Genomic DNA, 25,226 nt, shown 5'->3' with positions numbered 1-25,226 from the left:
TTTGGCATGCAAAAAAGGTAAACAAACACGGATGTAACCATGAACATGAACGGGATCCGCTTGGATTTTACTTCGTCGGAGTTTACTTCACACTTTAAAACAGAAGAAATCGTTTTATATAGTCAGAAATTAAATAGACTAAACATCTCCGACCCTTACCGTGCCCCTGGGATACTTTTTAAAAACGGCAGAAGCTGTCGGAGCGGACTTCTTACCGGCACAACACCGGACCTGGCCGGGGGAACCCCTTGGGATTCCCCCGGCCGGAGGAGCTGGGGAGAAGGTCTGAGACTCTCGACTCTACTGCCCGCTCCGAAGCCAGAAGCTGTCGGGATTCCCCCGGCCGGAGGAGGCTGGCTCCGGTGGCTGGGGAGAGGGAAGTCACGCTACTGCCCCCGCAACCCGACTCCGGATACGCGGATGAAAATGGATGGATGGACGGACAAATAACAGATTTACACGTAAGTAGTCTCGGTGAGACAGATAATAGCAATCCAAAGTGCTTTTTATGTGTGATCTGACAATTGATCAACCATTGCTTAAAAATTAAATACAGCTTAGCCGGTTAATTGCTGTGATCATAAAACACGTAAACGGCAGCACGCAGAACTCACCAGGCAACGTTTTACGTGATGTTTACTTGTTGCTATGAGTAATAAGACAGAAAAAGCCACGCCAAAATAAGTTTAGGAAGCCCACTAAGAATCGTAATAAAAGCATTTAAAATAAATACCATACACAGTTGAGAAAACGTTGGTTTAAGTACCTGATATGAAGTGGTCGCTGCATAAGTGAAAACCTTTACTCTCGGGATCCCACAGCTTCATTTTAGCCCGGTCACTAGCGCATTTTATTACAATGATCCAACGTTTGCGGCGCTCCGGATCTTGGGGAATCCTGTAGATGGCTCATTCCTTATGTCGTCCGCGTCTGTTCTGCATCCTGGGGCACAACAGGAATCTACCATATTTCCCGTTTGATTGAGTTTTCTGACAATAATAAATAGTCCAGCTGCCGGCTTCTGCATGCCAATATGGCGCCGTTTCGATTTGAACTGTTGCATGCCGGGAGAAGTGACGTCAACTCCTGGAGCTCTATAGGACAGTGGTTTCTCTAGAGTGACAGTTCAGTGACCTGGAAGTGATGTAGCCTCCAATACTTTCCCCCCCCCCCCCACCTCAGTCAACAGCATGAATTTTGAGCCCCAAACACATTATTTCTGCTGTCTGTGGTGTCTACTGAGGATCTAAAGTGAGTATTGATAATATATTTTATCTTTTCTTAGTTAATCTGTAAGTTAAGCCACTTTTTAAGTTGATTTTAACCAGATGTTAGCTCACTAGCTAGCTGCTAAGCAAGCCATTGTGCTAGCCTCAAGGCTAGCACAATGGCTTGCTTAGCAGCAACTCATCTTAACATATTCATTACTGGTTTCATGGAATAAATTATTGCAGTTTATGTTAATACGTTTGCTAATTTTTCAGGAATCTGTGGAACGTCAGAGACTTTGCTGCTACTGGAGCTAACCTGTGTACAGCTAACTCGCTACAGAGGAAGCAGCAGAAAGCTGAGCTAACAGGCTGTTTTGCAGGTAGATACTATTTTAGTGGAACTGCAGGATTTTTATGGTATAACCCAGACAGAATCTACATGAGCTATTGTGGGAAGACATTTAAACTACATTTACATTCAGATACATTTTTTATTCCATGTTACTTGGACGGGCTAAACAAGTTCATAGTTCTGCCTGTTCCTTTTTCAGTGAAACGAATGGATTATATGATGTAACTCTGACTGAATAATTATCTATGTGAGTATGTTTGAAAATAAATTTCTTACCAGTGTACAGATCTGACATTTGTTTGTCAGAACAGGACAAATCAGATTCAATGTGGTTTCTGTCACCCTAAATCAGATCCATATCTGATGTTTTTATTGCTTAAGTTTGTATGAACAGTACATTTGATACCACTTTTACATTTCTGAAGTGAAACAGATCGCATAAGCGCCTGAGGAAGTGGGACACAAAATGTAAACAATGGATAAAACAAAATGATATATTTTGTGAGGTACTGGTTAGAGATGGTTGGGAAGCACTGATCTAGGTAATGCACCACAAGCATTTTTATTTTACAAGCTTGTTTGGCATCGAAATAATTAGAACCCTCTTCTTTTTCTGTCACACCTAATACATACATAAACACACACCAATTTCTCTCACCGCTGATGCCTTCATTAAATCTAAAACTATAGTAACTATAGTCTGGTGACTAGTGTCTAGTTTAGATGTAGCTTAGCTGGAGTAATATAGTCCAACTCTGCCTCAACTGGTGACTTTTCTACTTCATTGTCAGCCAGACAAAATGTTGCTGCAGAGAAACGCCCAAGGTACTGACCCCACAATGAGAAAATCATAATGTCCACATTTATTTCACACAATCTCAAAGGTCACACTAAAATTAAACTCTTAGCTCTGATTTAATTATTTCCTTATTGATATCAGTTTTCCCTTTGTTGTAGGTAATCCTCGGGTGTCAGCAGGAGGAGGTGACCACTTGCATAACGGAGCACCCTGGTTCTGAGCCAGTTGCACCTTTGTGCAGCTCTTTGGGGAGAAGATGCTCAGCAGGTTAAACAACTGTAAAATTGATTTTGTTCATACTTTTTGTTTAGGACTCATACATGACCAGTTTTTCTTTCTTACACATGCCTCCGTGTGGTCAGGTGGTGTTGGTGTGATCTGGGAGGGCACACGCATGTTGTCATCTCCTTGTGCCGTCTCCAGGATCATGATGGGAGTTCTCTGTGCCTATAAAGCAGGGGGGGGGGGGTGTTTACTTCTGGGCCTGGAGGGCCGGTATCCACCACGTTTTAGTTTTAACTCTGTTTCAACACACCTGATTTCTGTCAGCAGGTGATTAACAGGCTTCTGCAGAGCTGCTGCACAGGTAATTCAACCCCTGATTCAAGTGTGTTGGAGCAGGGAAACAACTAAAACGTGCTGGATACCAGCTATATGGATGCTGCTATAAAGCCTTCCTCCCTCCTCTGGAATTTAAACATTAGTGTTTTATTATGGTTTACCTGATTTAGTAAATAAATCTCAATTTATAACTTTCCTGTTTTGGTGCCTGTCCATAAAAGCCTGCATTAGACACTGAAAGCTGAATGGATGCCTTTCATTCACGTTGACATTCAATGTATTTTCAAAGATACACTTGAAATTAATATCAGCTGTTTAACAGAGTGGTGCAATTGCTAATGTCATGATTTTTGCAATAACCTGACCTTCATGCAGAGAAACTCAGGAGACAAATGAGCTAAAAACAGTTTATTAAAATGTTTGACGGATGCCTGAAGAGGTAACTGCTGGAGATCAGGAACCAGGAGCTTCTGCGAGGAAGAGCAGAGGTTAGTAAGAGGCAACAGGCTAACGTCTGGTTAAAACCAACTTGTGGCAGGGGTGATGAGTGAGCACCACCTCACCCCTGCCACGTGGACCTCAAGGGGTTAACCATCAATCCTGCTCCATGGTCAACTTTCCTCACGGGGTCGCCCATGAAGACAGTGGGAGGGTTAAAGAAACACAGACATTTCAAAATCCTCATTTAAACCTAGTGGTTGAAGTGTTTTCAACATATAGATACAGAACAGTTCCCTTTGGCAGAGTTTTGTTTTTTATCTATATCACCTCCTCTGTGTAATGAAATATGTTCAATCCCCTGGAATCTGAGTGAAGACATAGGGTGTGAAAAGTCATTGAAATGGCGTGTTACTGGATAAGTCAAGTCTTTTCTTCCAATTCACATATGTCAGAGTGAAGGCCCGCGGGCCAGATGCGGCCCGTGGAGCATTTTTATGTGGCCCGCGAGATAAATATCAAAAATATATTAAAACTGGCCCGCTGGCCAATTTTACCGCAAATACTACAACTCCCATGATGCTTTGCGGCGCCAGCGCGGAGCAGACGCGCCCCCTCCTTTGTGTTTTTCAGCGCCGAGACAGTCAGAGGTAGTTGGGTGTCTGCAGCTCCGCTGTCTCGGACGAACTACACTCCTTTCACTCAGCTCTGAGTTCACTCAGCTGTTTTCTGACGTTGAAGCCCAGAAACGGAGATTCTAGCCGCTCAGTAATGTGTTCACGACTTAAAGAGAAAGTTTTCAAACTAACGTCCAGACAGAGCCGATATAACTCCAGCGAGCAGCGACACGCTCAAACCAGCACGGCTCTGTGGCTGCTGTTGTTGTGTTTCCTCCACGACTCACAACAACGCGGTCAAGCTGCTCAGACATGTTCATCAGCACAAACCTATGTGAGCTCCTCCTGTTGTCATCTAATGTTGTCATTATTATGATGAAGATGAACAAAACAACAGGAGTCTCCTCCTCAGCTCAGATCAACCCCATGATGCAGGTATCTGGCTGGAACAGGTGAGCATCACAGTAAACCAGTGGAGCAAACTGAGCTTTAAATATGTTGGTTTTATGCTCTTTTTCTGCTCCAAAACATGAAAGTTAACAGGTGAGATGTTGCATTTTCATTTAAGATAAAATAATATTTTTATTTTGCTGTTGGCCCGTGAGAAAAGATTTAACCTACAGTAAACAGGAAGTGGAAAGGCTGCAGATAGATGAATAGAATAGAAAATCCCTTTATTGTTCCTCAGTGGGGAAAGCTAGACGTCACAGCAGCGATGACACGTATTACAGGAGAAAAAAAGGAGAATAAACAATAAGAAAAATGAATAAACAAGAAAACATAAATCCTGAATAGATTTTAAAAATGTTGATTATACCACAAGTAATGAATACCACTGATGCGTTTTATTTGTAACTGACTTGCTCGTGTGTAATTTGGTTATTCCACATTCAGTGTTAATGCAGAAATAAGCTTGTTTCCAAATTTAAAGGTTCAAAATTGCATATATGTTGATAAAGAAAATGTGCTAATTTGTCGTCACTTTTTCAAAAAATATTACGTTTGGCCCTCGACTCCGTCCCAGAGTTTCATTTCGGCCCCGTGTGAGTTTGAGTTTGACACCCCTGGTCCAATTGAACTCTTATGTTCACTGGTCCTCTGTTTGAGTGGCCTTGTTGTTTTACCAATATAGACTTTACCACAGGGGCCTTTTAACAAATACATTACATTATTTGAGTTACAAGTAATTATGCCCTTAACATAGCAGCTGGGATGAGGATCAGCACCTCCAAATCTGAGACCATGGCTCTCGACCGGAAAAGGGTGGCTTGCCAACTCCGGGTCGGGGCAGAGGTCCTACCTCAAGTGGAGGAGTTTAAGAATCTCGGGGTCTTGTTCACGAGTGAGGGTAGGAGGGATCGGGAGACCAACTGGCGGATTGGTTCGGCGTCTGCAGTGACCAATCCGACCCTGGTGGGGATGAGTTACAATGTAGCCACAGCTGCACTGGGGCGGACTGACAGAGGCAAGGGGCGCAGGTGCCGCCGGTCCCTCTGACCACCACCAGTAATTAGGCAAGTGGGGTTAAGTGTCTTGCCCAAAGACACAATGACAGCGACAAACTGAGCGGGGCTCGAACCTGCAAGCTTCCGATTACGGGGCGAGCACTTTACTCCTGTGCCACCGTCACCACACAAATCTGTTTTATTAGCATGTTTTGCCAGTATGATAAGCAAATCAGATTTCTAAAGACTGACACAAGTTAGGTTTCACCTAGAAAGAATGAATATTCGCCTTGTTTTCAGGTTTTTAGGTGACACTCCCGGTCGTATCAAAAATAGCTGAGAAGTGGGTGGTTAAACTCCTCACTGCTCACCTAGAAAACACCCAACCCTCATTACATCCATTGCAGTTTGGCTTTCGGGCACATCATTCCACAGATACTGCCCTGTGTATGTTAGTGGAGAACGTGAAGAGCTTGCTGGACAAGAGTTGCTGTGTTGGAGCTGTATTTTTAGATCTGAAGAAGGCTTTCGACTCTGTAAACCATCAGATATTGTTGTCCAGATTGACTCAGTCTAATATCTCCAGTCAGGCGCTTCAGTGGTTTGCCTCATATCTCTCACACAGGAAACAGTGTGTGGTGTGGGATGGGGTTAAATCTCCAAATTTAGACTGTGATACAGGAGTTCCTCAAGGATCTGTTCTTGGGCCTTTATTGTTCTAGCTTTTTATTAATAACTTACCTGAAGTCTGTCCAAATATATTTGCTCAAATGTATGCGGATGATGATTTTTCAAAACGCCCCTTAAACTTGAAGCAGTCAAATATATTCCTGGATGGAGTAGAGCTTGATCTAGTACCAGAATTTAAATACCTTTGGGTCATTCTAGACCCTACATTATCCTTCAAGAGTCATATAATCAAAGTGTCCCAGGTACTTAAATTTCATAATCGAAATTTTACTCATATACGTAATAATCTAAATATGAATGTTGCAAAAACTTATTTTTACTCAGTGATCATCTCTCATATGGACTATTGTTTGACATCCTGGTCACTTGCTTGTCCAACACTTAAAACTATTGCAGACATTTATAAAAGTTTAAAATTACTTGACAAAAAACCGACTTCCCACCACCATTGTCATGTGTTAAAAAAACATAAATTACTGAACTTCAATAACTTAATGAAACTTAAAAGAGTCTGTTTAATATATAAAGTCTTACACTCCCTTGCTCCACCACCACTAAAGCAGTTCATTAGGCATAAAGAAAGCTCAAACAGGACTACACGAGCTACAATTCGAGGAGAAATGTTTACACCACATAGACAGACAGCTTTTGGCCAGAACGTCCTCTCTGTCAAGGGTGGCCATCTGTGGAACAGTCTTTCTCAATCCATTAGAGAATGTTCGACTTTCAATTTGTTTAAGGCAAAGGTTAAAAACTGGTTATGGACAAATCAAGTGTGTGGTCATGTATGAGTTGTATAGTTTTAATGTTTTATTTGTGAATAGAATGGTGTGTATGTGTAAGTTTGGTGATGGAGTTTTTATTATGAATGAATGATGAATTTTTATGAATTACTATGTCTTTTTATGCCTAAGGACAACAGGTGGAAATTAGCCTTTGGCTATAATCTGGCATGTTTACATTCATGTAAGCTGCTTTTACATTTATGTTCATTAACATGCACTGTCCTACATAAATAAACTTATTGTCCACACACACACACACACACACACACACACACACACACACACACACACACACACACACACACACACAGACAGACAGACAGACAGACAGACAGACAGACAGACAGACAGACATGTCAAGTCAAGTCAAGTCAAGTCAAGTCAAGTCAAGTCAAGTCAAGTCAAAGTATGGCCCGGGGCCATCTATGGTCCTCAGAATGATTGTGTGCAGGTCTCTCTTGCAGTTCTACAATCATTTCTCTCCATAGGCCTGTTAATGTTTACCAACACTTTTTACATTTTTACGACACTTTTTATGTTTATTTTTAAAAATCAGAAATATGAGTAGTAAAATGAAAAAATAAAACTGTAATAAAATAATATTTGCAATTTTTATCATAAACAAAATCTCATTTATGTGGCCCGCAAGAACTTTAACTTGATCATTTCTTATTGATGATAGAGACACATTCAGGTAATGCCTTCTTCATCTGGCAAAGCAGAAGGACCCTTATTTAATTAATATTATTAATTAATATTAGTGGTAGATTGAACCATTAATATTAATTCACATTACTTAATATTAATTGATATTAATAACAATTAATATTAATTGATATTAATATTAATTAATATTAATATTCATTAATGTTATTATGAATTTATTAATGTTAAAATTAATATTAATGGTAGATTGAACCATTAATATTAATTCATATGAATTAATATTATTAACAATATTAATTGATATTAATATTAATGGTAGATTGAACCATTCATATTAATGCATATTAATTAATATTAATTGATGTGAATAACAATATGAATTTATATTAATTAATATTAATGGTACATGGTACCATTAATAGTAATGGTAGATTGAACCATTAATATTAATTCATATTAATATTAATTGATATTAATATAAATTATTATTAATTGATATTAACTCATTCACTGCCAGCCGTTTCCTGATCACTAACGGCCTTCGCTGCCAGCGTTTCTCACCGTTTTTACTGTTTTTTTAAGAGTCACAGAACGTTGCGCGCTAGGATGATGTCGATGCCAAAACAACCAAAACAAAGAGGAGACTCACCTCTTACATCAGGTAGACGCCGCGTGTTTTGAGCGTTATCCGTTCTTTCATAATCCGTTGTCGAATTGTGATCGGCAGGCACTTTTCCGGTTCGCGCCTCACTTTTTTTTACAGCAGCGGCCCAAAACAATCTCCTAACACATGGATGTTCTGCTTCCTGATCATTTGATCTGTGACGTATGCGGATGAAGATCGGCTTCAGGGCTGAGACGTTTGTTCTCTCAGCGCGGGGGCTCGTTCCGATGCTCAAACAGTAAAAAAAAATGCAAATGACGACTTTAGTCATCATTGGCAGTGAACGGTTGGATCAAAAATGATGACTTTAGTCGTCAATGGCAGTGAATGAGTTAATATTAATGGTACATGGTACCATTAATATTAATGTTAGTACTGACAAGACTGAAGTAGTGCTGTTTGTGGGCCTTTTATAGTCTCTGGACTGAAACCCTCCTTTTTGATGTCACACAGACTTAGCTATTGTGTCTAACCGGTTCTAGAAGATTCCATTAATTAAAGTTTTTATTTATTAATATAATGATGATAATAATAACAATAATAATAATAATTACAAACACAATAGAAGAGTCTGTGTGTGACATCATAAAGGAGGCCTTTAATCTGGAAGATTCCATTAAAGTGTTTTTATTAATATTAATATCAATACTAATATTATTAGTATTATTATTATTACTACAAATAACAATAATAGCAATACTACTACTACTAATAACAATAACAATGATGATAACAATAATGACAATAACAAACACAATAGAACAGTCTGTGTGTGTGTGACATCATAAAGGAGGCCTTTAATCTGGAAGATTCCATTAATTAAAGTGTTTTATTAATATTAATACTATTATTACTATTATTATTAATAATAACAATACTACTAATAATAATAATAATAATAATAATGATAATAATAATAACACTTACAAACACAATAGAAGAGTCTGTGTGTGACATCATAAAGGAGGCCTTTAATCTGGAAGATTCCATTAATTAAAGTGTTTTTATTAATATTAATAGCAATACTAATATTATTACTATTATTATTATTATTACTACAAATAACAATGATAGCAATACTACAACTACTACTAATAATAATGATGATAACAATAATAACAACAAACACAATAGAACAGTCTGTGTGTGACATCATAAAGGAGGCCTTTGATCAGGAAGATTCCATTAATTAAAGTGTTTTGTTAATATTAATATCAATACTAATATAATTACTATTATTATTAATAATAATAACAATAATTACAATACTAATACTACTAATAATAACATTAACAAACACAATAGAAGAATCTGTGTGTGACATCATAAAGGGGGGTTTTAACTTGGTACATTCCGAGACTATAAAAGGCCCACGAGCAGCAGCTCCTCTTCAGTCTCTTCAGAGCTACCGCTGTGAACACACCACTGTCTTTAGACACCCAAGTAAGTTTGACCAAACCCTTTTAGTCACTCAAATCATGAACAGAAGAAACGTGTCGTCGTACGACTCGCGTCTACACCCAGAAGAAATGGATTATGAGTCAGACATGGAAAATTATATGTTTGATGAAAACGTGTTGTCGTACGACTCACGTCTACACCCAGAAGACATGGATTATGAGTCAGACATGGAAAATGATATGTTTGATGCAACAGAACATACATCCGTCTTTGATGCTGAGATAGAGTCACTTCACTATGAGACTAAATTACCTGCTGAACTGGAGTTCCCTGGATCTGAGACGGTCGACTCTGACTCTGAGACGATGGTCCCTAGATCTCATATGGATCAGCGGGAATTAGCTTGTTTTAAACGCCCAAGAAAGCCACAAAAACCCCTCACTTTTGCTGAACTCATGGACTTTAGTTGTTATGGTGAGTACAAAAAGTCAGATCTACTTTCTACAACTAAAGAGATGGAGTCTGAGATGCCAGAACAAACATCTGTCTTTGATGCTGAGAAAGAGTCTCTTCCTAATGAGACTCATTTATCTGCTGAACTGGAAATCTCTGGATCTGAGACGGTTGTCCCTAGTCCTCAGACGGTTCAGCAGGAATTAGTTGATTTTAAAAGCAGGCAAATTGATGACCTTTTGAAACAAGTGGATCATTTGAAAGAAAAACTGCAGAATACAGTTTCAAATACTTGTTTCAATCAGGAGAAGGAGAAGAGGCTTGCTGCGGAGAACCAGTGTGCGCTTTACAAGGAGCAAACTAAAGAGATGGAGAATGGTTTGGTTCAGCAGCAACAAAAGCTGGTGGCTTTAGAAAAGCAGTTACAGGAGCAGAAAAACGTGAATGAGGACTTACAAGAAATCCGCTCAGATCTAAAAGGTGAGACAGACGAGTCCCGTTTTTCTGGAGTCTCGAGAGACGTTCTGATCGAGAACTTTGAAAAACTGGAGGAACGACATTTGGACTTAGAAGCGATGTTAAGCAGAGAAAAATATGAGAAAATCAGCGTAGAACAGAAGTTTCTTGACAAGCTGGAGAATTTAAAGGAGCAGCTTTCAGAAAAGAACATTTTCATCGAAAGTCTGCAAACAGATTTAGATCAAGAACGTCAGTTCAGACTTAGTGTCCAGGAGCAGAAGAATGCCCAGCATAAAGTCACTGTTAACGAGAACTATAAGAAGGAAATGAAAGATCTTCAGAAAAGGAACGGTGACCTCTCTGAGTTGCTGAACAACATTAAAACGGATCTGAAGAACAGAGACATGAAACTTCTGGAAGAACGAAATAATTTTAAACATCAGCTCAAACAGAAGACGCTAATCTGCGAAGATTTAGAGAAACGTTTGAACAAAGAAAACGAGCTCCGCCTGACCTGTGAGGAACAACTCAAAAAAACTAAAGATCAAATGAGTTCTGTGAACGGAAATCTCAAGAAGGAGATCAACGACCTGAAACAGAAGAACTTGGAGCTCAGTCAGACGCTGAGAAGTGGTCAGGCTGTAGAAACTAAATCAGAACAGATGTGTGAGGATCTGCAGAAGTTTAAGCAGCTGCTCCATGAAAAAATGTCCGTTTGTGAAGAACTTAGCAGCAGTCTGGACATGGAGAAGCAGCTCAGAGTTAGCTACGAGGCTCAGCTGGACTCTAACAGGGCGATAGCCTGTGAGAACTCAGATCTTAAAGAGCAGATCAAAGATCTGACTCAGAGCAACTCTGAACTCAGAGTGGTCGTGGATCATTTGAAAGAAAAACTGCAGAATACAAATACTTGTTTCAATCAGGAGAAGGAGAAGAGGCTTGCTGCAGAGAACCAGTGTGCGCTTTACAAGGAGCAAACTAAAGAGATGGAGAACGGTTTGGTTCAGCAGCAACAAAAGCTGGTGGCTTTAGAAAAGCAGTTACAGGAGCAGAAAAACGTGAATGAAGACTTACAAGAAATCTGCTCAGATCTAAAAGGTGAGACAGACGAGTCCCGTTTTTCTGGAGTCTCGAGAGACGTTCTGATCGAGAACTTTGAAAAACTGGAGGGACGACATTTGGACTTAGAAGCGATGTTAAGCAGAGAAAAAGATGAGAAAATCAGCGTAGAACAGAAGTTTCTTGACAAGCTGGAGAATTTAAAGGAGCAGCTTTCAGAAAAGAACGTTTTCATCGAAAATCTGCAAACAGATTTAGATCAAGAACGTCAGTTCAGACTCGTTAGTGTCCAGGAGCAGAAGAACGCCCAGCATAAAGTCACTGTTAACGAGAACTATAAGAAGGAGATCAAAGATCTTAAGAAAAGAACCGGTGACCTCTCTGAGTTGCTGAACAACATTAAAACGGATATGAAATACAGAGAGAGAATACTTCTGGAAGAGCGAAGTGATTTTAAACATCAGCTCAAACAGAAGGATCTAATCTGCGAAGATTTAGAGAAACGTTTGAACAAAGAAAACGAGCTCCGTCTGACCTGTGAGGAAGAACTCAAAAAAACTAAAGATCAAATGAGTTCAGTGAACGCAAATCTCAAGAAGGAGGTCAACGATCTGAAACAGAAGAACTTGGAGCTCAGTCAGACGCTGAGAAGTGGTCAGGCTGTAGAAACTAAATCAGAACAGATGTGTGAGGATCTGCAGAAGTTTAAGCAGCTGCTCCATGAAAAAATGTCCGTCTGTGAAGAACTTAGCAGCAGTCTGGACATGGAGAAGCAGCTCAGAGTTAGCTACGAGGCTCAGCTGGACTCTAACAGGGCGATAGCCTGTGAGAACTCAGATCTTAAAGAGCAGATCAAAGATCTGACTCAGAGCAACTCAGAACTCAGACTGGTCGTGGAAAACCTGACCGCTGAGAACGCTGCTTCTCACAAGGAGTTGGCTGAACAGCTGGAGAGTGTCAAACATCAACTCCAAGATAAATCTGTCGTCTGTGAAAACCTGGAAACAGGTTTCACCAACGAACAGAAGCTCAGACTCCAGCTTTCCCAGCAACTCCAGGAAACATCTGGCCTGTGTGAGAGCCTGGAAAACCAGCTTAGAGACGAGCAGAAGATCAGACTTGGTTTGGAGACTGAGCTCGCCCAAAACAGAGACGTGGTCAGTGCAGGTCATGATGATTTGATGGCCAAACTAGAACAGATGGAGGAAAAAGAAACAAAACTATCTAAAGTCATCATTAACCTCCAGTTAGATCTGTTTAAAAGAAAAAAGCAGCACGAGGAAGAGTTGGGAATCCTGAAGGAACAAGTCTCTAAACTCGAGTCACTGACTACAAATCTGGAAAGTCAAAATCAGATCTTAAGACAAAAGACTGAATGTTTTAACCCAGATCAGCAAACCGAAGCGATCAGTGAGCAGAACATGGACGCTGCAGAAGGAAACAAGAGTCTTCCTGCTGAAAACGACTCTTTAGCAGAAAGCCTCAAGTCCCAGAGAGACGCTCCACACTCAGACACAAAAAAACTGGATAAAGTTTCTGTGTGGAGGCGTTTCAAGAAATCTGTAACACCGGGATGTCTCCGTCAGCACAAAAACAGACAACCTAGCAACTAACCTCCCTCCTAACTAATCAGAAAAGGCTAATTAGAAGACATCCCATCGGGCAGCACTGTCCAGGATGAATCTGAGAAGTTAAACCAGCCACTGCCTCCCCAAAGCCCCTGTTTAGATAGAAAAAAAGATAAATAAACAAGCCCCCCCCCAACACACACAGAAGGAAAAAAACGGGGCATCATGGTGGCACAGTGGCTAGCACTGTTGCCTCACAGAAAGGTCACTGGTTCAAATCGGATCAGCTTCCTTTCTGCGTGGAGTTAGCATGTTCTCCCCATGAATGCGTGGGTTTTCTCCCGGTGCTCGGGTTCCCCCCACACGCCAAAAACACACCAAAAACACGCTTAGGTCAATCGCTGACTAAATTATCCCTAGCTGTAAGTGAGTCACTGTGATGGACAAGACCTGTTTGCTCAGTTGGAGGGACTGCTGTAAAATCACTGACATAAGTCTTTGACTCGATGAGATCTGCTGGGTTTCCTTAGATAGGAAAATTATAACTAATTAGAATAATGAAGTGAACTCAGGACACGGTTTAATACGAAAGGTTCAACTGCAGTGTTTGCTTTTTGAGATGACTGCTGTTTACCTTGGTGCTACATAAATAAACTGAACTGAATAACTAATCTGAGAAAAGCAGCTACAGCTTCCCCCAAAACCCTTAAAGAGAAATCAGACCTTGCAATGGACGTCACTAGGATTGAGAGATGGGGGGGGCTTAGCCCCAGGAGCTTGACCTTGAACATTTTTTGTCACACCCTGCAAAAACTTTGTCAATAAATTCATTATCTGAAGAACATCTAACAAAACCTATTATTTTATCACTTTCTTTTCCTTTCCTACCTTTGTGCATTTTCTCTCTTCTTTTTATAAAAAAATAACACTTACTCAGTTCATTAGTAGGGTCTATGTTGAAGAAAGATTTTATATAAGTCCATTAAAAATTAGATATGTTAAATTTCCAAATAAAGCTATTCATTTCAGTCTACTGCACTTAACAGGGGGAAATGTTGCAGTCATTTGTTTAATTACAACTTGCTTAATTATAAATGTTACTGAAATATGACAAAGAACAAATGAATAATTGTCAAACTTTTATTCTGCCAAATGAGTGTGCAGTTGACAGTTTTAATATAAGAATAACACTGATATGATATGGAATAAAGGAGTATGTAATTAACAATTACAAGACAAAATAACAGTATATATAAAAATTAGGGCTGGGACTTGATTAAAAATTTTATTCTAGTTAATTTGAGGCTTTGTAATTAATTAATCTAAATTAATCGCATTTTAATTGTTCAGGAAAATGTGCTCTCAAAACAAAACTTAATTAAAATTATGAAACAAAGAATTAAACATTAGACATAGTTATTACTGTAAAACTAAAGCGTTTAATAAAAAATGTATTTTAATTAATCAAATGTCACTCTGTGATATGAAACAAGACCCAAATCAACTAAAATTTACAATTACAAATAGAAAACACCTGCAAAGGGTTCCTGAGCCTTTAAATAGTCTCTCTGAAATAAATTTGACTTTGCACCAGATTCTAATTTTTACAGATTCTAATTTTTCCAGTTTCACTTGTTTGTATAACTGGGAGTTTTTATTAGCATTTCTACTCATAATGTACTAAAAACACACACATAAATAATAATCCTTCAAAATGACAGTAGAACATATTCTGAGAATGATCAGGAACACTAACTGGTTCCAGTTGGATGACTGGAGGATGATGGGATGATAAAAGATTATGGCAAGGAAATAATGATCTGACGAACAGGTGAGCGGACCTTCCTTAAATGGGAAGTCCTGCTGTCACGTTAAGAAGGGGGTGCTGCAGACCCGCAGATTCACGCCTGCAGCAGAGAATCTGGTGTGATCTCCAGCCTGATCACAACTTCCTCGTTCCTCGCTGCCCCTGATACACTTAAGCATCCGCCCCTCAGCTGATGACAGCTTCAACACACCTCGCTGCTTAATGATAGTAATGCATGCGATGATGTTTAGACAGAGATTCGTCTCAGAAACATATAATTCCCCGACAGAATTGTTTAGAAAATCATCAGAAAAGTTTCAGAGTGTTTCTGTTTTAACTTAAACTTCTGTTTTCAACTTTAAGACATATGGAACTAGGATTGGGACAATATTCAGCGTAACTTGTACAATATCCAGCGTAACTTGTACCAAGTTTTGTAACTTCGAACATGTTTCATCACATGTAACTTTGGATTCGTAACTTGTAACTTTAGTTTTCTAACTTGTAATTCTCAATTCGTACTTGTATTTCTTGTTTTGTAACAGGAACATTGTATTTTGTACATGTATTTTTTATTTTGTAAAATCAAACTTTTATTTTGTACATTTACTACTCATTTTGTAACATCAAACATTCATTCAGAAACATGAAACTTTCGTTTTGTAACTAGCAGACTTCCAAATTGAAAAAAATCAAGGTACAAGTTTGAAATCAAAACTCTCAAAACACACATTTCATTCTACAGGTACGCACCTCAAATCCTACAGTGTTACGAATCTTTTTGTCTCGATTCTAGCGTCAGTGGGAGGAACTTGGGTGGAACCAATGAGAGCACGAGTCTTGGCTACCAATCACGTTTCTCGAATTCCTGTTCAATCATTGGGAGAGGAGGGCAGGGTTTTGTCAGAGCTGTAGAGAGTTACGACACTCCAATAGACTCCTATGGAATGGGGAAGTCACGTGGTTCATGTAGTTTTGAATCGTTCTAAACAGCCCCGCTGCTGCATTGACTGCAGTTCATTTTCGGTGTTTCGGAACGATTTTCTCCGGTAAGTTGATGAAATGTCATCATTTTGTTGCATTGTGAAGCGTTAGCTAATCACTTCATTGTCTCCTCACAGAACAAGGCTATCCCAGCATGCTTTGCGCGCCGGCTGTGGATTTTCAACAGGCAGAGAAAATGGGGAGAGCTACGAAGTTTTAAACGTAAGTTTGTTAAAAACTAGCCGTAGAAATCTAAAAAGCTTAAAGCGGTTCAGTTTATAGACATTTTTCGTTTGTATATTTGTTCTTTAAATTACATTTTAGGCAGAAATCAGCCAGAACAAGTTTGTATCGCAGGTCCCAGTTGTGTGTGTGTGTGTGTGTGGCGAATTAAACTTGTCATTTGTTTTAAGGACAACGAAGCAAAGAAGCATTTTTATTAAGCTTAGAGGTGAAGAGTGAAGCTGTTTACACACACAGCCACAGAAGTTCTGCTGTGAAAAGTAGTTTTACATTCAGGGATTTACACAGCTGACACGTTACAAGGAAGTAAAAAGTTTGTGTGAAGAATATAATTTTTATCTTCTCATGTGGATAAATGTAAAAATGTGTTTATTGCCTTTTTGTCACCTGTGGTCTGATTTTCTCTGTAGGACTGCAGGTGTCCAGGGTCAGGAGAGGCTTTACCTGTTGGTTATCCTGGGAGAGAGTCCTTCTACTGTCATCATGTTGATGTTATTTAGCTGTTTGATATTTGAACACATTTATTAAAACAAATACTAACTGATAACTCTTTCTGGTCATTGATTTTATCACCAATTTTTATTAGATGTTTTTGAACATGCTACATGAACAGAAAATGAATAGATGGTAAGGAGACAAGATTATTTATAATACGTTACACTTATTTACAGATCAAAACCAGTATGGACCAGTTATGTACGGTGAAAGCAGGATTAACCTGAGCGACTCTTCCTGGATCATTTATTTAAACTGAGTGAGCAGGAAGTCTTTAACAGTGCAGCTGGATCTGCTGCAGGAGGATCCAGACGTGGATGGAGGGCTGGAGCAGACCTGTGGCTGAACGTTTCTGGTCAGAGGAACATCATACAGGACGGTCTGCAGAGAGAGCTTTGGGACGCTTCCTCTCACTGTCCACTCCATCGTCCATCTACAGGGCCTGCTGGGCTGGCTCGGACGACGGCTGTTACATCTCTGTGAATGACTTGCCTGTTAACAGTAGTGGTGGTCTGCTGGTACCTCCTGCAGGACAGAGCACCGCTGACCTCCTCCACACACATCTTCCTCAGGCTCATCCTCCAGACCCACAACTTCACCAGCACCGATGCAGATGTGCAGCACAGTGTATGCTGACCTGTAATAGATTAAATAAGAGTTTGTTTTTGTTTAGAAAAATGTAAAACAAACAAATAACCTGCAGTACACTGATTCTGTTCAGTTTAAAGAAAAGCAGCAGGGAAAACTACAGAGAATTTACATTTTTAAGACAGATCTAATCTTTATTAGGCTTATGTTGAATAAACAAATGCACATTCAAAACAGTTCAATGCTATTTTATTAAAAAGCCTGTTTTTTAAAACGTTTTACCCCCATTTGATGCAAAATAAGTTCTAAGGTCCAATTTACATTAGAAAACATCCTACTGCATTCAACATTTATAATGCATTTGGTTTATAATAATTACCTACATGATAATACTCTGTAGAAATGTGTTGTGTACGTTTAACAAGTTCATTCTGTAGCTTAAAACATACATGAAACCATCTAAAGATAACATGTAAGTAGGGCTGCTCAATTAATCGAATTTTAATCACGATTACGATCTGAGTTTTGAACGATTATAAAAAACAAAACAAGCCGATTATTTGCTCCTCCCGCCTGCGCTGCCTCGAGTTGCAAATGAAGCGCTCCTCACAGTGTTGCCAACTTAGCGACTTTGACGCTATTTCTAGCAGCTTTTCAGACCCCCTTCTTGACTTTTTAACTTAAAAGTACCTGGCGAACACCTGAGAAACATCTCTGGTAACCCTTAGCTACTTTCTGGATAACTGTCGTCGACATTTCCTGCAGGTTAGCTTAACACTCCGCCTGCGCCCCGGATCGTTCTTCAGGACATTAGGAAAGGGAATGATGTAGTGATGTGTCGGTCGCTAAAGAAACAGCTCTCAGAGCCGGCTCCTTGTTGGAGTAACCAGAGTGAGTGACACACACACCGCACCTGCGGACTCCTGAGCCACTAAAAACGGCTAAATGTGCGTGTGCGGCGCGCTAAACACACGTGCAGTTTGCCCCGATTGCTGTGAGACCGGGTTGGGGGTGGGGGGTGCAGCTGTGGTTGGGACAATTATTACATTAACTGATGGACTTGTAAATAAATAGTTTATAAATAAGCTAGAAATAAGTTCCTCACGCTGATAATAACTAATCTCTCTGAGGACACGGTGCTAGTGCACTCTCCTACAGCACCTTGACACGACTAAATAAATGTTATGCAACATTTTGTGAACATAAATTTATTTGCATGTATTTGTTGCCACTGTATAATTCTTGCTGTCAGTATTTGCAAGATATTGGTATTTGGGTCTGTACTGGTTAGACTTAAATGAGTTAAACCAAGGTCTATAGCCCTTGGGTCATAGACTATGAGCTATAAATATATTGGTCTTTTTATACTGGGAATCAGGAGTTATTTTAGTGATCATCTTGTTTCTTATTTTTGTCCTGATTGTGCCCTGACCAATTTTATGGCTGAATAAAAACAAATAAAATCAACATAAATTGAAAAATCGTCCTAAATAATCGTGATCTCAATTTCAGTCACCATAATCGTGATTATTATTTTCGCCATAATCGAGCAGCCCTACATGTAAGTCCTGAAAGCTTCTAGAATAAACAAAGTTACTTTACCTGAAAACGTTTGTGAACAAATGCTGCTGATGGACGTGAAGCTGCTGTAGCTCCTTAATATTCCTGCTCCATTTTCGCTAGCTTTAGCATTTTTCCTTTGCGTGTAGCTGCCGCCACGGCTGTGGGATCTACAGGTCACCGTAGAGGTGGAGCCGACGCGCCCCCTCCTTTGTGTTTTTTCCTCATGTATTCCCTCATTCATTTACAAAAGGAGCGCCGTCATGGCTGCTCCCATGGTCTGCCTGTATCTGTCCTGTCTATATGTGTGTGTGTGTAACCTTGGTCAGGTTGTACTATGGAGTCAAGATCCTATGCTCTGATCTGGAGCGCTGGCAATAAAATTCATTCTGATTCTGATTTTGATTCTGATTCTGAGGTCCGAATTCAGAGCCGCTGACTTCCGGTTTTAGCGGTCTTCAAGGACCCGGCCTTGCTAGACCGGCAAGAATCCGTACTCATAAGCATCCTTCCTGTGGATTCGGACATTCGGAGTGTCATCTCTACAGCTCTGCCCTCCTCTCCCAATGATTGGACAGGAAACGTGATTGGTAGCCAAGACTCGTGCTCTCATTGGTTCCACCCAAGTTCCTCCCACTGACGCTAGAATCGAGACAAAAAGATTTGTAACACTCTAGGATTTGAGGTGCGTGCCTGTAGAATGAAATGTGTGTTTTGAGAGCTTTGATTTCAAACTTGTACCTTGATTTTTTTCAATTTGGAAGTCTGCTGGTTACAAAACGAAAGTTTCATGTTTCTGAATGAATGTTTGATGTTACAAAATGAGTAGTAAATGTACAAAATAAAAGTTTGATTTTACAAAATAAAAAATACATGTACAAAATACAATGTTCCTGTTATAAAACAAGAAATACAAGTACGAATTGAGAATTACAAGTTAGAAAACTAAAGTTACAAGTTACGAATCCAAAGTTACATGTGATGAAACATGTTCGAAGTTACAAAACTTGGTACAAGTTACGCTGGATATTGTCCCGATCCTAGTTCCATAAGACACGTTGTTTGTGATTGTTTACAGGGTAGTGAGAACACGGAGCGTTCTCCCAGCGGCAGCCAGGTGCCTCTCGTTTGTCTGACTACTTTCATAAACTACTGTTAGGGCACAGAATTATTCTGTCTGGTGCTTTCAGCGCTGCACAGATGTTACGTAAATGTTAAAAATATAGCTTACCACAACTTTTGTAAAGTTTCCGGTGCCACTGGGCAGCCGAAGCAGAGACGTTCTCTGAAAAATGTCCACGACACGGACTCCGTTGTTGTCTGGAAGTTTGTTTTTTTTTTCAAGTTAAGAAAAGAGGCGGACGGGTTTCCTAAATCCTGCATCAGTCCAAGCAAGGCAACTTCTTTCCGTTTTTATTCCGTTAGTAGCCATTAGCACTGTGCATTGTTGTGTGCGTCAGTGATATTCTGTCTACGAGGAAGTCGTGCAATGGCAAAGGTTCCGCCGTGCTCGAAATGCAAGCTGCGATTAAATGCGTGAAATTTTTTTAACGTGTCGTTTTTTTCTAATTAATCATAATTAACGTGTTAAAGTCCCGGCCGTAAGAAAACTCAAAATGATAGGGGGGCTTGTGACCATTTTAGGGGGGGGGGGCTGAAGCACCCCTAAAACTGACCTAACGATGTCAGCGGGTGAGAGTAAATAAAAGGGGTTTATTTTACAAATTTTAACCAAAAATCACAGTCCTCGACTGGAAAAATCCACATTCAGTCTAACAAAACACACAACGGAGGTAACTCAAAACACCTGGGACAAACGGTCCCAGGGACGAAAACACGGAAATAACTATTGATACAAAAACGGAAAACAATGAGCCGGAACCAACTATAAACCAAAACTCAACGGCTATCAATATTCAAAAGGGGTATTAACAAAAAGCGAGGTATAAAGCTGAAAATGACAACGAAAAAGGCCTCACTGGGGCAGAATCAAAACGGGATCTCGACACGAACAAACGGTTACTAAATACGAATATCCACACTCTCGTCAAAGCTACTCAATATCACAAATGTTACACGAATCTAGCCGAGGAGAGAAAGAGAGGTTTTAGGTCTGTGAGTCTCTCCCTGAGAAACGGAATCGGGAGTCCTTTTAAGAGCATCTCATCAGTGGTAGCTTGTCCGCAGCTGGGGCAGAGTGGGCGGGCCGAGGTGGAGGCCAGGCTGACGGAGGACCTGTCCAAGGTCCTGAACAGCATGGAGGGAGCAGAACAGGTCCATTCAAGGTGCGGGAGCCCAGGATCCGTAACAGAAGCAGCTCGTGTCGTCTGTCATCCATAAGTGTGTCACATGTTGCAAGTTGTGAGGTAAAATGCAGATCCAGAAAATGGCAGACTTGCCCGCAGACCGAGTCACCCCTGAACCACCCTTTACCACTGTAGGCCTAGATGTGTTTGGGCCATGGACAATTGTGACGCGTCGTACAAGAGGTGGTTGTTCCCAGAACAAACGTTGGGCTGTGTTATTCACATGCATGTCAACTAGGGCTGTGCATATCGAACTGATAGAGACTATGTCTGCTGATAGTTTTATCAATGCATTGAGAAGGCTTTTCTCTATTCGGGGTCCAGCCAAGTTTCCGCGCTCAGACAGAGGCACCAATTTTGTGGGCGTTTGTAAGGAATTAGGCCTAGACTCAGGAAACGGAGTAGTAGGAAAGTACCTAGACTCAGGAAACGGAGTAGTAGGAAAGTACCTGCGAGAGAAAGGGTGTGTTTGGACATTTAATACCCCTCATGCATCTCACATGGGAGGCTCGTGGGAGCGCCTTATTGGGGTCTCCAGGCGCATTCTAGACGCCATGTTGTTAAGAACTGAACAAACACGTCTTACTCATGACGTGTTGTGTACCTTCATGGCCGAGGTGATGGCAATTATAAATACAAGGCCTCTTGTTCCCATATCCACTGACCCTGACAGTCCTGCAGTACTCACTCCAGCAATGCTACTAACGCAGAAGATGAGTGCTGTATCTGCTCCGCTCGGGAACTTTTCATCAGGGCAGTTGTTTGGTAAACAGTGGAAACACGTTCAACACCTTGCTGATACCTTTTGGAAAAGGTGGAAAGGAGAATATTTGTCCACCTTACAAGGTCGTGCAAAATGGACAGAGACTAGAACTGATGTCAGAGAAGGAGATGTGGTCCTGCAAAAGGACTCCCAAGCCAGCAGGAACGAAAGGCCCATGGGACTAATAGTAAAAACATTCCCCAGCAGCGACAAGAAGGTCCGTAAGGTGGAAGTGCGGATTGTAAAAGATGGGACTGTAAAAATGTTTCTCAGACCAGTTTCAGAGATTGTTGTTTTGCTTTCAGAGACTGAATGAATATTCTTCAATGCTAAATGGTGTTTGAATATGTTGTATTGATGTTTATAGTGATATGATGTGTTTATATCAAGCGGGGAGTGTTATGCCTTTTGGTCAAAAGTCAGTAGTTAGTGCATAATCTGATTAAGTTACGTAAGCAAGGTGATAAATAAGTTCAAAGTTAAGAAATGTGTGATTCATGCTAAAAAAAACTGTTAAAATGTGTGGGTTTGAAATTTGCTCAGAGTGAGACATCGTTATCACAAGCGATCTTTGTATCGTACGTGCGGAAATGGGAGCGAGTGAGCGCTCAGATCATTCACCTATCTTTGACGTTTTTTCTCCGCGAACGCTGTGAAAAGTGCTTCGGCAGTATTAAAACAGTGAATAAGTTCATGTACACGCTATAAGTGCCCTACACGCTTGTACCTATAGGAAACGTTCGTCTTTGTAAGTATTAATGTGCTCAGAAATAACCTTTATATGTGTTCACATGGAGTGAACTGTGATACTAATGTAACGTACGTGTTAAGCTAGGCTAATCTTTAAGTTCTTATTAAGATGTGTATTAGCTAGCGATTTATTTTCACTCTCTGTATGTTTCAGTTACAAATAAGAAATAGCAAGGAGAAGCCTTGAGAGAGATAAGGCTTAAAAAGATCTTCAGTAAAATCAAGAAAAGCAAGCCTTGTGTGGAGATCTCGTCTATTTTGTTCGCTGGCTGTCTAGCTTCACATGGTCACGTGTCGTGAGGGCAGCGCACGATTGGTGTCATAAATAATGTTTAGCTTTATAAACGTCCACATATTTATGTCCAAGGACAGGGATGCGCTGATTTATTTCTGTCAGTATTTCTTTTTTCAAAAACATTAATGAGTAAAAATCGAGAAAATAGGGAATGTGTTTTTATTCAACCTTTTTTGAGGATGAGAAGAAAATAGATTAGTGGCTCTATAAGTTTTTCTTTTAATGAAGGCCATTTAATCCCATTTCTCACTGTTACCTAAATAAATAAAACGGATTAGATTTCTTTATGCAAATGCTGTAAGTAGATTTATTGCCTGTAAAAGTCACTCTGCCCTTCTCTTTAATATGTACCCCAGCTCCTCGTGTCGCAGTGTTCAAACAAAACCAGCGGCTTCAGAAGAGATTGAAATGAAAGGTAAATTTTAAAAAGTCAGATTTCATTTCTAAAGGTGCCAACAAAAGAGGCGGAGTGCTTTTCCTGATGCTTGCTAGGACTACATAGATGTTGGTAATGAAAAATGAATATGAAATGTTGCCTGGGATGTTGTCTCATGCGTGAGTGCTTGCATGATGAAACGGAAAAAGCTCGATGATGACGACGGCTGCAGGATGCAGGGAAACGCTGCTATCGATCACATCCAATAATCCAGTGGTCCGAAGGATGTTCTTCTTCTTCACTTTTCATTAGTTCCTTCAGTCTTCCTGTATAAACACACTCAGACATCAGTCTGTGTAAATCACGCTGACACTTCCTGTTTCCAGTGAAATTCTGGTAGATGGCGTTCCGTGACAGTAGAGGAGCAGCAGTCGGCATTGTCAGCTCTCCTTCTGTGAACAGGCACTTTGGTTCCGCTTCAAAGCCCGTGTGGAGTGGATGGGTGTCTCGTGACGGGTTTTTGTCAGCCTCCCGTGGTGATCCGAGTCTCTCTGTCTGGATCAGATGGTCTTATGTGTGGTAGCCGACTTGGTTCTTCAGGGCAAACCCTTGACGCTTGGCTGTCAAACCCAGCTTCTCTTCACCAGACTTTTGTTTCATTTCTACTGTATATCACTTGTCTCCCTCCCCCCCACCCACCCGCCACCCCCACGCACGCACACACACACACACACACACACTCAGAAACCCTAACATTTGTAAGGGCTGAATACAGCTCCAATACAAGACATCATTTTAGAGGCTTTGTAAAATTTTGCATTAACACAAACTCAGTTTGAAGTTGTTTCATACTTTAGAAACCAACATGAAGTTGTAACGAGCCAGTGTTTCCTGATTCTGGTCCCAAGTCTGGAGAAATCAAGGGTGTTGTGTCAAAGCATAAGCCAAAGTAGGAACTTTCAATGTTGGAAGTGTGACCGGTGGAGCAGGTGGTCATGACGCAGAGAAGGAAGGCCTTGGACCCCCTTGACTGGGGGAAGGAAGGGGCTTTACAGATACACTTGAAGGTGGATGGTCTACGTGTTCAGGAGACCAGGTGGAAAGGTAGCAATGCTAGAATCTGGGAGAAAGGTTTAGGTGGTTCCACCATGGTGGAGATATGGAGACTTAAAGGTTTAGGTGGCTTATTGTTATTTCTGTTTTTACACTTTTCATTTTGTTTCATGTTGTTTACAGTTTTTTTTTTACAGGAAAGACAACTCTGCGCATGTACAACCTATTTAATCTGACTGCTTGGTGCACGTATACTCACGGCATGATTGGATCATTTCAATTAGAGTCAATGTAAACAGAGATTTGGGATTTCCGATCAACCAAGATTTGAACCAGAGGGGAAGTTTGGCGCGTTTAAATGTAGCTAGTGTGTCTGTATGTCAGAGAATCCAGTCTCTGAGGGCTGTGGCCTTTTATTTGTGTTCATAAGCCACGGAGACTACATTTTATCTCTTCGTGGATGGATTTTACGATCGTACATGTTTACAGAACTACAGGAAATCCATAAACATCCATTTGGTGTGATTCAGCAGATCGAGGTGAGGAACCTTCAGACGTTGTACAACCCAAGAAGAGGATCAATAAAATAAGTGTTGAACATAAATAAATAAACAAACCAACCACCGGATCACTGCTGCAGCGGCTCGTATCTGTAAATACATGAGCTGGAAAACAAACAGAAAAAGTAGTTAGACTCGTTTATTTACTGCTAAAGACGGTTCTGTCTGTAAGCTTGTGTCCACGCCATTCTACTCAGATATGAAAGTCATTCTGTTTAGGAATCAGAAAGTTCACTAAATTCTTCTTCATTAGTTTATTAATTACATTCAACGAGCTT

General features: G+C 40.4%; 2 protein-coding genes and 1 long non-coding RNA gene across 3 annotated transcripts; all 3 read left to right on the top strand.

Moving 5' to 3' along the window:
- Positions 1–743: 743 nt before the first annotated feature.
- On the top strand, positions 744–4,709 carry LOC129156216 (uncharacterized). The gene is made up of 4 exons (XR_011521372.1): positions 744–1,251; positions 1,485–1,591; positions 2,521–2,629; positions 2,725–4,709. It is a non-coding gene; the product is annotated as an uncharacterized lncRNA (long non-coding RNA).
- Positions 4,710–9,573: 4,864 nt separating this feature from the next.
- LOC129156213 (putative leucine-rich repeat-containing protein DDB_G0290503) lies at positions 9,574–16,922 on the top strand. Its single transcript, XM_070554019.1, has 2 exons — positions 9,574–16,181; positions 16,613–16,922. The coding sequence occupies exon 1, from the start codon at positions 9,707–9,709 to the stop codon at positions 13,211–13,213; it is 3,507 nt and encodes a 1,168-aa protein (XP_070410120.1). The 5' UTR covers positions 9,574–9,706; the 3' UTR covers positions 13,214–16,181; positions 16,613–16,922.
- Positions 16,923–19,911: 2,989 nt separating this feature from the next.
- On the top strand, positions 19,912–23,962 carry LOC139071510 (uncharacterized). Its single transcript, XM_070554018.1, has 2 exons — positions 19,912–22,662; positions 23,316–23,962. Exon 1 carries the CDS (start codon positions 21,217–21,219, stop codon positions 22,228–22,230), a length of 1,014 nt encoding a protein of 337 aa, XP_070410119.1. The 5' UTR covers positions 19,912–21,216; the 3' UTR covers positions 22,231–22,662; positions 23,316–23,962.
- The last annotated feature ends 1,264 nt before the right edge of the window (positions 23,963–25,226 follow it).

Source organism: Nothobranchius furzeri, chromosome 1 (assembly GCF_043380555.1).
Source record: "Nothobranchius furzeri strain GRZ-AD chromosome 1, NfurGRZ-RIMD1, whole genome shotgun sequence".
Lineage (NCBI taxonomy): Eukaryota > Metazoa > Chordata > Actinopteri > Cyprinodontiformes > Nothobranchiidae > Nothobranchius > Nothobranchius furzeri.
Note: the sequence above shows the minus strand (reverse complement) of the source record. Positions and strands in the feature narration are given on the sequence as shown.